The 13380-nt window shown below is 40.9% G+C and overlaps 1 protein-coding gene across 1 annotated transcript; it reads right to left on the reverse strand.

Moving 5' to 3' along the window:
- Positions 1–1722: 1722 nt before the first annotated feature.
- Positions 1723–11906, reverse strand: plpbp (pyridoxal phosphate binding protein). Its single transcript, XM_088330661.1, has 8 exons — positions 11741–11906; positions 10405–10512; positions 7914–7949; positions 7760–7835; positions 5560–5700; positions 5320–5462; positions 5150–5248; positions 1723–2294 (listed from the first exon to the last, which is right to left on the reverse strand). Exons 1-8 carry the CDS (start codon positions 11828–11830, stop codon positions 2112–2114), a joined length of 876 nt encoding a protein of 291 aa, XP_088186787.1. The 5' UTR covers positions 11831–11906; the 3' UTR covers positions 1723–2111.
- Between the last annotated feature and the right edge of the window lie 1474 nt (positions 11907–13380).

Genomic DNA, 13380 nt, shown 5'->3' on the forward strand with positions numbered 1-13380 from the left:
TCCAAATTGTCCCTAGGTATGAATGAGCGAATGAGTTGTCTTTCCCTGTGTGCCCTGCGATTGGCTGGCAACCAGTTCAGGGTGTCCCCTGCCCACTGCCTGGAGATGGCTGGGATAAGCGGATAAGCGGTACGGCTAATGAGATGAGTTATGTATATATTGGACGACTCACACAGCATACAGTGAATAAAATAAAGTATTTGAACACCCTGCTATTTCTTCCACTGAGAAATCATGGAGGGGTCTGAAATTTTCATTGTAGGTGCATGGCCACTGTGAGAGATAAACTAAAAAGAAAAATCCAGAAATCACAATGCATGATTTTTTTTTAACGATTTGATATAGCTACAAATAAGTATTTCAACACCTGAGAAAATGAATGATAATATTTGGTACCATAGCTTTTGTTTGCTATTACAGAGGTTAAGCGTTTCCTGTAGTCTTTCACCAGGTTTGCACACACTGCAGGAATGATCTTGGCTCACTTCGCCACACAGATCTTCTCCAGATCAGTCGGGTTCTTGGTTTTCCTGGCTGTGTGCTTTTGGGTGGTTGTCGTGTTGAAAGACCCAGCCACGACCCATCTTCAATGCTCTGACTGAAGGCTATTCCACAAAATCTCACAATACACGGCCCTAGTCATCCTCTTTAATGCAGTGCACTTGTTCTGACCCATGTGAAGAAAAACACCCCCAAAGCATGATGCTACCACCCCCATGCTTCACAGTCGGGATGGTGTTCTTCAAATTGTACTCTTCAGTCTTCCTCCGAACACGCTTAGTGGAATTGTGACCAAAAAGCTCTATTTTGGTCTTATCTGACCGCAAAACTTTCTTCCATGACTCCTCTGTATCATCCAAATGGTCATATGCAAACTTAAGATGGACCTTGACATGTGCTAATTTAAGCAGGGAACCTTTTGTGCCATGCTTGATTTCAAACCATGACGTCTTAGTGTATTATCTACAGTAACCTTGGAAACAGTGGTCCCAGCTCTTTTCAGGTCATTGACCAAACCCTGTCATGTAGTTCTGGGCTGAATCCTCACCTTTCTTAGAATCATTGAGACCCCACGAGGTGATATCTTGCATGGGGCTCCACTCATGTTTAGCTTCTCCCATTTTCTAATGATTGCTCCAACAGTGGACCTTTTTTCACCAAGCTGTGCAATTGCTCCGTTGCCCTTTCCAGCCCTGTGGAGGTGTACAATTTTGTCTCTGGTGTCTTTGGACAGCTCTTTGGTCTTGGCCGTGTTACAAGTTAAAATCTTACTGTTGTATGGGGTGGACAGGTGTCTTTTTGCAGCTAACAACCTCATACAGGTACATTTGAGTCAGGATGATACATGTAGTGCAGGTGGACTTCTAAAGGGCGGACTAACAGGTCTTTCAGGGTCAGAATTCTAGATAATACACAGGTGTTCAAATACTTATTTGCAGCTGTATCACACAAATAAATCGTTATAAAAATCATGCATTGTGATTACTGGATTTTTCTTTTTAGTTTGTCTCTCTCACAGTAGACATGCGCCTACAATGAAAATTTTAGACTCCTGCATGATTTCTAAGTGGGAGAAATGGCAAAATAGTGTGTTCAAATACTTATTTTCTTCACAATATAAGAGCTACTGGCAATAAAGTATTGCAGCGTAATTCCCTTTCGAAGTTGCTACGATCAAGAAACAGAAGTCCAAAATATATGTTGGTACTACACCCAAAAAAGTCAATATAAAGGGATGAGATTTATTGAATCAAGTATTTCCTTCACCTGCACACAAAAAGTATAACTACATGTGAGATGATGAAAGTCAAGCACAATGGGTCGGAGTAGTTCTAATAAATAGCACAGTAAACTCCATCTCGACTGGTCAACGGAAAAAAAATAAGTCTGCCAGCTTTTCTAGCACAGCTCGTACTTATCTAGTAACAACAGTTAGATGGGAGCATGAGAACATTAGTTGGCAAAAGATAAAACAAATATTATTAAACATTTTTGGGCAACCCAAATATGTGGGAGAGTTTGTAGTGTTCTTGGCATCTGCACATTTTACAGGTGAGTTGTTTCCTACAAAAGGAAATTGAAAACTCCTTTTTTTCCCTTAATGTTCAGATTTAGACTGAAAGGTGTTGCATTTTCTTGGCAGCCTCTTCTGACACCTGCTTGGAGGTTTTCTCCGGGCTTGGGGCCGGACTAGGGGCGGGACTGGGAACTGGAGTGTTGGCTGCGCTGTTGGGGTACTCCCTGTTGCCGAAGATGATGCTTCCCACACGGACATTGGTTGACCCGACCTCGATCTGCAAAACCAGACCACCAAAACTTATGAAGCCTTTTGTAGAATTCTCATTGGAAATGTCACACGTCAAATAATGTGTTTAAAGAGATTAAAAAACACCCATTTTTTATTACCAATTAGGCAAAGAACATGTAGTGTTCCCACAATCATGCAAATGTCTTAAAATTAAGGAATTAATTTTGAAAGTAGACAGTTTCATCTCGTATCCCCTAGAGCTGTGATGTCACCAAATGGCGACGAGAACCAAAACAATGACGCCCTGTTAAAAAACAGGGCGATTGTAGTAATCAGCAAATGCATAGCGCTCATTCCCGCTTCGAGTAATTGTAACTTTGCTTACCGTGTCGGTGGGGAAATTGACTGTTTTATCCGAGGCACGTGCTTAGATAATCTCAAGCTGCGTGTAGTAATTTTACATACTGTCTTGTACAGCGTCCTTTTTTGCCTTTGCCTCCTTTTAGGTATGTGATTGTGACTTTTCATGTTTTTCACCGCGTGTCTTGCAATTAATATTGTCCAGATAGCTCCCTGTTAGCATGCAAGCTCCCGAAGGGTTTCAGTTCTGTTTTGCCTAGGTTAGCACTGTTAGCAGTCTGCTAGCTAGCTTGTCTGCCGTGCTTATTGATTTTTCTCCTGGTGAGGTTTATGTTTGTTGCTGCCGTGGTAGGTTTTTTAGCGTTGGCTCGCGGTTATCCTGGCTGTTTAATGCAGGCATGCGGTCAGCCAGCCTCCCATTTTTATTCACCGATCGATTTCAGTTCTACCTCTATAGCATTCAGCCACCCTGTCGTGATCATTTGGTATATTGACGGCTGGGTTCGTGTTTGTTGCCATTATGGTTTTTGTTGTTGTTGGCTCCCTGTTATCCTGGCTGCCTAATGAATGCTTTTGGTTGGCCAGCCTCCTGTTTTACCGCCGATCGATCCCGGTTAGCCGTTTTTAGCAGACTGCTACCCTGCCGATAGTTTTGTGTGTTTTGCCAGTTCGCCCCCGTTTTGGCTGCTCGCCATTTGTTGTACTATTGCCAAACCCATCTGCAACACAACTCCTAAGCACTCTCCACAAAAACTACCAGAACTTGGCTTAAAACTCTCAACATTTTGTTAAATAGTTAACATGTAAAGCAATAGGGTGACTGGCTTGCTAGGGTGCTTCACATGACCTCACAGCTCAGGGAGTCAAAGACAAGATCGACTGTCTTCAAAATGCATTATGTTGGAAAATAATATCACATATATAAAATGCAAAAATAATGTACTATTGTCTCAAATTTTGTATGTCTTAGAATCTTGAGAACAGTAAAAAGGCATCAATGTTTCTGTCCAAGCTTTTTTTGTGGAAACATATTTGGTAATGTTGTTTCAAGGTCTGACAATACTACTAGCTCTATGATGCGCCATTCAATTCAGTTCTGTGTTTTTATAACTAGCAGGCTGCTAAAAAGGATCAACATAATATATTTGTCAAGAAATGTAACCTTTGACAACATTGCACAAAAGTTGACTGTTGCCTTTTTTCTGGGTACCCGTAGAAGCAAGATGACAGGTAACGATGTCAGCTCCTTAATCGTGAGTCTAATGAATGCAAATTTCTCGGCCTATTTAAAAAAATGCACGTTTATATGATAGGATATGTATTTTTGCCTATTCTATACATAATGTACATGTTTTTTTAATGAAATTGTTTTATTAAACATTAGGGCCTTCATCACTTCCTTCATGACTCCTTAGTTGTTAGATTACAGACGCTCCCCTACTTATGATCATTCAACTTACGGAAAACGGTAGATACAAACTTTTTTTTTCTGGTTGTCGAAAAATGTACGGACATTGCTGTAAGTTAGATTTTGTATTGTGTGCACCTTTTTCAGTGTACAGGACATTACTGTAGTGCTTCTTTCCGCCATAACCGGCGTGTGGCGCTGTGAGAGGTCGCCCAGCATCCACCCCGGAGAAAAAATCCGCTTTCCTTCCTGGTTCGTGTGTAAACATTCTATACTGTATCTCGAGTGCGCCAAGAACTTTGACATTTCTATTGTTTAATATATCATGCATCTGTTCAATATGGTCGGTGTAAAGTGTAAAGAAGAGGCGAGCCGTTTCTTTTGAAATGAAACTGGAATAAGAAAGCTTGATGCGGTTGAGAAAACAATTGGAATGCTTTTTTTTCATCCACGCTCTGCCACGGAGGATGACCTCTTGAAACCCATCTTACAAAAGTAAGTTAAACTCAACTTTATTTATCTTTATAAAGCATATTATTCTAAGAAATATGAGAAAATAGTTGGATCGCTTTTTTCTGCCACTTTTTACGACAAAGGAGGAAGTCGGCGAACTCTTGAAACCCATCTTCCAAAAGTAAGTTTAAGCATATTATTTTATGAAATGTTTATTTTTAAGTCCAACACAATACAGGTTACTTATACAATCCTTAACATACTTATATAAACCTTAAACATACAAAATATAGCACTGCAGACGCTTACGAACAAATTCAATTCACGAACGATCACCCGGAACCTATCTTGTTCGTAAGTAGGGCAGCGTCGATTTTAATTTGGATTATGCTTGTAAATCGTCCGTTTTTTTTCATTTAACAGTTGGAGCTTACCAATGTCCAGTTTTATTGCATGATCTATGTGCAAGACACAACGTTCATTGTAAAATGTACTAATTGAATGTTGAAACATTCTGAAATACTGGGGTCACTAACGTTTTGAGGCTGAGAGCTTCCATTTTGATATTTCTAAAATTAAATCATTATTATTAATATGTAATTCTTCTGGCCTTCCCGTTCGTTTGACTTTCAAGCTGTAGTGGATAAAAGATGAAATGATTTGAAATACGATTTTCTCACCGCGTGTTCAAAATCTGTGGACATGCCCATGCTTAGCTCCACCTCATCCGGCGAGAGCTTCAGACTGTCACAAATCTCCTTCCTCCGACTCAGGAGCGTCTATGAGCAAGCAAACGCAGTTTAAGGACCAAAACAGGAGAGAAGGTGAACAAGACAAAATGTGACTGCACCTGAAAGTCTGGATTTGGGCCCAGTGTGAGGTTGTAGCCGTAGCGCCCGATGGTCATGAGACCTAAGAACTGGAGGGCGGAGCACTCAGACACGATATGCTTCACCGTGTTGACCGTTTCCTCGGGTGGGAGGCCATATTTGCCTACATTTGCACCATGCATGTGAAACCACACACACAAACACTGTACATCAGTGAGTTACACCAAGAAGTAGGCGAGGCTGATGAATTCGACACTCACTCTGTTCACCACTGGTGTTGATCTGTACCATGACCTTCAACCTGTTTGTGCTGGCGCCCCTGATTCGAAGCCACGAGCTGTTAACCTTGTCAGCCAGTTTTGCAGAGTCAATGGTCTCCACTAAAAACAAATTTGGTACACCTGGAGAGGGGAAGGCGGCTCCTTAGCCCATGTATGGAAATTGCACATTGCAGCACCTTTTTCAATACAAATTCTCGTTATTTTCATTTATAATAACTTAGTTAATGAAATGATCTGCATCTATATAGCGCTTTTCAAGTGAATGACTTCCCAAATAGCGGCCTTGTATTGCAGCCATGTAAGACGCTAACCTGCTTATTGGGGGTTCAGTGTCTTACCCAAGGACACTTCGACATGTAACACGGACAAGCCGGGATTCGAACTGGGATCCCTTGATCCCAAGACGAGCGCTCTACCTCCTGACCTACTGCTGCCCCCATAGTTAACATTATTAGCAACAAGGTTAGCTATAGCACACCGAGATAAACACGTGATAAAGACTTAAAAGAGAAAAATAACATAAAATGTTTTCAGAATACTTAAAAGGTAATGTGTCTAAATGATGATAAAATGTCCACTGTGAGAGAGATAAACTAAAAAAAGAAAAATCCAGAAATCCCAGTGCATGTTTTTTTAACGATTTATTTAGAATAGAATAGAATATACCTTTATTGTCATTGTTACAAAATGGGTTAGCATATTGTGACAACGAAATCGGGCATGACACTCCAGTTTCACACATTCACAGTGAGGTAAAAAACCCAAGAACATAAAGGAACAGAGAAGGTTATAAAACAAGGAGGATAAGGTTATATTTGTGTGATATAGCTGCAAATAAGTATTTGAACACCTGAGAAAATGGATATTTTGTACATGAGCCTTAGTGCATTGTAACAAAAGAAGTATCAATGACAATAAAGACAATTCTATTTTAAAAGTGGAATGAAAAGTAGTGCTGTAACTTTTAACAGCAACAAAAAAGTGCCAATTTTTCTATACAACTCGCAAAATACACATTTTTTCAGTCTTGCGCGCTTGTTTAGGATGGTGATGGCCCTAAGTAGAAACTCTCTCAGTCTGTTTGTACTGGTTTTAAGGGATCTATAGCACCGGAGTGACAAGAGTCCTTAATTAATGTAGTTGGCTCTGTTGCGTTATAAAATGTGATGTACGTGTTTATTACATCAAAACTTGATAGAAAACAATCATGTAATGTATGTACTATTGGATAAAAATATCCTGATTGATTTGATTTTTGTTTTTTTAACCCATTAATGTGATACTTATACAGCTATATCACATAACTAAATTGTTAATAAATCATGCATTGTGATTCCTGGATTTTTCTTTTTAGTTTATCTCCATCACAGTCGACATGCAACTATGATGAAAATTTCAGACCCCTCCATTATTTCTAAGTGGGAGAAATAGCAAAATAGCAGGGTGTCCGATTACTTATTAGACTTAGATCATTAGACTATCAATTCACAGAAAAACATGTGAGTCACCGTTGTTACACTCGAAGGTTTGAAAACTGCCTTAATTCAGTTTATAGCGCTTTAGAGCGATTTGGTTTGATTCATTTAGTGTTAAGCCAACTCTAAAGATATTTAATTAAAATAAGCCCTGCCCACCTTATATGAATTGCTCTGGAGCAAAGACCTCTGAAACGCTAAACTTTTTAGTTTTGTCTGCTCTTCTTGGGGCTCCTCTTCTCGGACTTCAGCTCTGCCTTCCACAAGATCATCCAGAGATCTTGGTGCACAAACTGCAGAATCTGGGCCTTTTCTTATCTATCTGTCAGTGGATAAAGGACTTCCTAACAGATGGTTCACAATCAGTCATGCGGGGACATCACCACTCCACCACCATCACACTCAGCACTGGTTCTCCACAAGGGTGTGTATTAAGTCCCCTTCTTTTCACTCTCTACACATCTGACAGCACCCCAATCCATCCCTTAAACAGCATCATCAAGTTAGCTGATGACACCACTGTAGTCGGACTCATCTCAGGGGAAGATGAATCAGAATACAGGGATCAGGTCAAAAGATATATATATATATATATATATATTGAGCAATAAATCACAAAGTTCACTCTTACAACTGAGTGTTAGTTACCAAAACCTTTAATTATCGGGGGTTTATAACTTCGCGCGTGACAAACCTTCACTCACCCAAGAGTTTGTTGACATTATTCTTTTGCAGGTGACCAATGAAATGCCACTTGATTTCTGGGCATGATTTTAAAATCTGAAACAAAGGATCATCTTTTCAAAAACATAAAGATTTCAATAAATAGATGTTTCCTTATGAGGCACAGGAACTCACCAAAGGATCTGAAGCTTTGTCCACTAGTTCATTAACCTGGTGGAGAGAGAGAGACTTTAAAAGGGACACTGCGTAGAATTTGACCACTACATGTCACTATTGTGTAATGTAACCCAAAACGAGTGCTACAAAGCACAAGGAAGAATAAAAACTAGGGTGACATAACTGTGCCTGTTTTCTTCTCATTTTTTGCTATTTAACTAAATTCCTACCTTGTTTGTAGCTCAAATAAGACAAATTATACCTTAAATCAGGGGTCTCCAACTTGATGTCCGCGGGCACCAGGTAACCCTCTCAGGACTGTAGAGCAAATAAGCCCAGCACAAAAATGACTTCGACTTTATTTGTTTTAAATAACTCACTTTGGAATGGATGGAATGACGGCTTCCCCTTTTGGACAGTTACCGGACGTACCAAATCACCATGTACCATAATGAAATCTGATAACATGAAGTTTTGAATGTAATTAAAACATCCAAGGCATCGTATTGATAAAATAATGTTCTCACCATATGTAATTGGGTCGATTGGAGGGACATTCAAGTACAGAACATTAAACAAAATTTCCCGCTTCTTTTGGCTTTTTTAGCAACTTCAGACACCGTCATCCGATCCTGGTGGTATCAGAAATCTGAGACAACGCCCAAAGAGGCATGATCTAGTCAAGCATCCCTGGTCCATAAAAAAAGAGGAGCTGATCAATAGCTCGCCCTCACGTTGCGACCATACGGAGCACAGACCAAATCTCTCCACAAAGAGAATTAAGGGGACGGCTTTAGATTTAAATCCATGTTTGCTGGTTCTTGGGAATAAGCGTTTTTTTCTGCACAAGGGAATCTCCCCAAGAACCGACCTCATTACGTACAGTGAGAATTTTTTTTTTTGATACATTGCCTTTGGGAGCCCGCACGCTCACAGGGGGCTATAGGGACAATATTATATTCATTGCAAAACAAGCGCAAAAAACACTAAAAGGAAAAGTCACAATCACATACCTAAATAGAGGCAGAGGCAAAAATGGAACGCACGCTGTACAAAACGGCAATTAAACATACCAGACGCAGTTTTTAATGATCAAAAGGGATCAGAATTTTCCGCGGATCCGCGGATTTCCGCTGTTTTTGAACCCCAAAGGTCATTCCCGTAAATCGTCTAAATTCGATGAGAAAATATTTTGGGGGGGTGAGGTATGATACGTGACTGTTTCATCACCCCAAGTTAGCATTTAGACCATTGGTCGATAGGTTCGCTGATAACCAATCAGCGGAGCTTTTGTTCAGAGCATTGGCTTTCTCAAACATGGCGCTCCTTCCGGTCTTTTCAAACGGTGAAATGAGTGTTTGAAAAAGTAAATATGAAAATACTAAGAAAAGAAGACGAGGCTTTTGTCTCCGAGATTGATAAAGGAATCAAGAATACATTTAAGTGGTCATGGCTGGAGAAGACTGTCACAGTAAACGTTAAAATTGGCGCAAAGATCGAGGAAGTTACAGAAACTTTGAGCCAGTTCATCGCAAAGTGTGATGTTCCAGGGAAAGCAAAGTGTCTATACTGTGTCGATCTGATCAATTATGGTACGCGAGGTTGTGTGGCACTGATCGATCATGCTAAAATGAACAAGCACAAAGCAAAAATAGCTTGCCGGCGATCAAATTATGCACTCGGATCCGCATTTAAAATCGGCAGTGAAACTAACAGTAACACCACCGGTTCAACATTATTGGCCGTTCCAAATTCTTCCACTTCAAATACTAGCAGCAGTCAACCACTGGTTCCCCTGTGTGACAGAAAATCCCAATCTGAGGTATTTATAAATCTATTTATTTATGAAATGATTTTATCTTTTGTGTTTATACAATATTTAGAACAGGATAAACAAAATTTAAAATTTGTTATAAACATGATTAAAATAAATTATTTTGTATCATCATGATCATGTTCAATATTACAAATGCTTTTAATGTCAATATATTATTATTTTTTTTATTTATATATATATATATATATATATATATAATACATGGTTTCTGTTTTGTTGGATTTAATTCATTCTAGTGCAATTTTCACATAGCAAATAAGATAAATGCTGTTGACCGCCCTGGACATGGCCGGGGCCTGCGGCCCCTGGACCCTGGCTATTTCAGCTGGAAATGAAAATCTCCATTCTGATCCCTGGATCAAAGCACGCAACACAAAACAGTCATAAGTCTTTAATATTTTCGAGCAAATCTGCCTGATTATGGGTGGGAAAAACTACATGTTCTGTGCCCAAAGTTATTTTTTTAATCCCTTTAACCCTACTTCCAATTAACCAGGTAATAACATAGTAACAACATAGTAATAGTAACATAACAATAACATGATTAGTTGATCATTTGCACCGTAGGTCACAAAAACTAGCTCTCGGGTTGGAGACCCCTGTGCTAAATAATACAAAATGTCCGTTTCAACTTTAAAGTTTAGAGGTGTGCATTGCACGTGCCATACTCACATAATTTTCCCCAAAGTTACGCTGGCCTTGATTGTAGGCCTCCAACACCATCTCGGGGGGTTTGGTTTTGCTGACAGCAACAAGTCGAGGGGGCACGGCAGGCAGCGTCTGAGGAGGAAAATGTGCCCTAGAATTTTAATTCATTAATTAATATCTCATCTCATCAGCCGTACCGCTTATCCTCATTGGGGTCGCGGGGGGGCTGGAGCCCATCCCAGCCATCTCCGGGCAGTGGGCAGGGAACACCCTGAACTGGTTGCCAGCCAATCGCAGGGCACACAGGGACAGACAATGCATTCGCTCATTCACACCTAGGGACAATTTGGACCGGCCAATTCACCTGAAATGCATGTTTTTGGAACGTGGGAGGAAACCGGAGTGCCCGGAGGAAACCCACGCAAGCACGGGGAGAACATACAAACTCCGCACAGGAAGTCTGGAGCTGGATTTGAACCCACGACAGGTTCCCATGACATGAACTGTGCCGCACAAGCGCTAACCACTGCGCTGCCGTGCTGCTAATTAATTAATATTAATCAACTAATTTCATGAATATCATAGTTAACTCGTGATTAATCGTACATTAATCATCCATTTTAGTCTATTAGAAATGTCCTTTTATTTATCATTTTGATACCCTTTTCAAGGGCAGCACGGCGGGGGAGTGGTTAGCGCGTGTGCGGCACATTTCTCAGGTCACGAGATCGAACCTCCTGTGTGGAGTTTGTGTGGTTCAGTGAGTGGTTGGCACTGGGAACGAAAATCTGGATGGCACTAAGATTTTACAACATTAATCCAAAATTCTTCGCTTCCCCACTTCGAAAATCAACTATTTCGCTAACTTGTAGCTTTCCATGTTTGGCGATCACGTGACTGAGAATGGAAAGACTGATTCCGGTCAATTTTCAAAACAAAATACATTGCAAAACAAAACTATTATAAAATAAATACTTGGCATTTTGGGGGGAATATTCGAACCATTAGAAACACTATCACAGCGTGCATTTCGAAAACTATTATTCTACATATCAAGAGAAACATTTAAAAAAAAACAAAAAAAAACACTGTTGATTGTCGGACCAAACGCCGGTTTTACATGCAGAAATCGAGGAAGGTACGAATGTTGATTACTATATTCGGTGATCGCTGTTTTTTTGCTCATAGTACAACTGACAAAATGATAAGCATCAAAATGCACCGGCATGCCTGCAGGTGCACGAAAACGGGCTTCAGAAGGATCCAAAGGTGGACAACCTTACGTAAGCCATCGCGACAGCAAAACACGACTTTGCGAAGACCATGCGAGAGGCCGTTCTCAACCCAGACTTTGACGTACCTTGGGCCGCCGGGACGCAGCCTGGTTGACCCGCTGCAACACCGACTGGACTGCCTTGCCTATCTCCTCCGACATTGCTATTTTCCACATCGAGCAGTAGCAACGTGATACGTAACCTAGCGAGTTTCCGGTGACGACAATTGCCTTTCAAAATAAAAGACAAACGAATAGGAAGTACGGCGATTCAAGTGGTGCCCTCTATTATCCCTGGTGCGCAGCTAGACTTTTGACTAAGACCAAAAAGTTTGAGCATATTACTCCTGTATTGGCCAACTTGCACTGGCTCCCAATCCACTTAAGATGTGACTTTAAGGTTCTCTTATTAACACATACATGTTTGTATGGACTTGCACCCTCTTATCTCTCTGATTTGATTTCCCCCTATGTTCCTGCACAGAGTCTGCGCTCGGAAAATGCTGGTCTACTTGTGACTCCGAGAGCCAAGAAGTCTGCAGGCTTGAGAGCGTTCTCCATCCGGGCCCCGGTGCTATGGAATGCCCTGCCTCCGGAGATAAGATCTGCAACCTCAATGGAAGTTTTGGAATCAAGGCTTAAGACACACTTCTATTCCAAAGCTTATGATTGATGCCCACCTCATATTCTGTATTGTCCTGTCTTTTTCCGCCTGCCTGGTGGTGATACAAAGGAGAAGGACGATTTGAGATGAGTCAGCGGACCAGCGTTTGACCTGAAGCATGTGAACACCTGCATGGACCAGCTGGCAGAGATGGGAAGCTGCGTCGTGGCCGTCATAGACTTTCTGGACTAGTTTACAAACTGGGGGCGTCGCTGGTGTCATGCACTTTCCGGACAAATTTTCAACATGGTACCTCGTGTTTACTATGTTTGTGTACTGTAATGCTAAATGTAATTCACCCTGGTCATCCTGAAAGGGGGATACCACTTGTGAGGTCCCTTCCTAAGGTTTCTCTTTTTTCTCACGCTGAGGTTTTGAGTTGTTCCTAGCCCGCATGTTGGTTTAAGATCAGGTAATTGTGTCATTGTAATCCTGTGCAGTCCTTAAAGACATTTTTGTGATTAAGGGCTATTTAAATAAATTTGACTTGACTTGATAATTTTTCATTCATTTTCCAATCTGTTATCCTCAAGCAAGGGGGCCCAAACTTTTTTTCTGTCCTTGTTCAGATTAGGGACCGGAGTCAGTTTGTTGCTGGAGTGCCTAAATATAAAAGTTTTCTGGAAAGCCACAATCAAATAGCCCTCTTGGATTCTTTAGAGCAGGGGTGTCATAAAGGCAGCCTGAGGGCCAGATCAGGCCCGCTAAGGGTTTGAATCCGGCTTGTGAAACAACGCTGAGGGAAGCGCAAGAGAAAAACAAGCTGCAGGTTCAAATATGTCCACTTGATGTTGCCAAAGGCAGGTACTTCTCACAAACGCTGTACTTCTCTCTCTCTCTCTTTTTCTCTCACTCTCAATCTCTTTCACTCTATCTGTCTCTCTTTCTTTGTTCCTCGTTGTCTCTTTCTCTGAGTCTTTTTACCTTATTTTGCTCTCTTCCTTTTTCCCTTTCTCTCTCTCGCTTTGCCATTCTCTTTCTCCCTTCCATCTCCTTTCTCTCTTTCTAGTTCTCTTTGGATTTCTTTCTTTCCCTCACTTTCTTTCCCCCCTTTTACAATTTC

Source organism: Urocampus carinirostris, chromosome 3 (assembly GCF_059441175.1).
Source record: "Urocampus carinirostris isolate Australia breed hairy pipefish chromosome 3, RoL_Ucar_1.0, whole genome shotgun sequence".
NCBI lineage: Eukaryota > Metazoa > Chordata > Actinopteri > Syngnathiformes > Syngnathidae > Urocampus > Urocampus carinirostris.

Excerpts from the sequence above, each read along its gene's own strand:
- plpbp (XM_088330661.1), bottom strand. The coding sequence starts at position 11,830 with ATGTGGAAAATAGCAATGTCGGAGGAGATAGGCAAGGCAGTCCAGTCG. Across the intron at positions 7,836-7,913 it reads ACAAAGCTTCAGATCCTTTG|ATTTTAAAATCATGCCCAGA; the intron begins GTGAGTTCCTGT and ends CCTTTGTTTCAG. Across the intron at positions 5,249-5,319 it reads GCCCAAATCCAGACTTTCAG|ACGCTCCTGAGTCGGAGGAA; the intron begins GTGCAGTCACAT and ends GCTTGCTCATAG.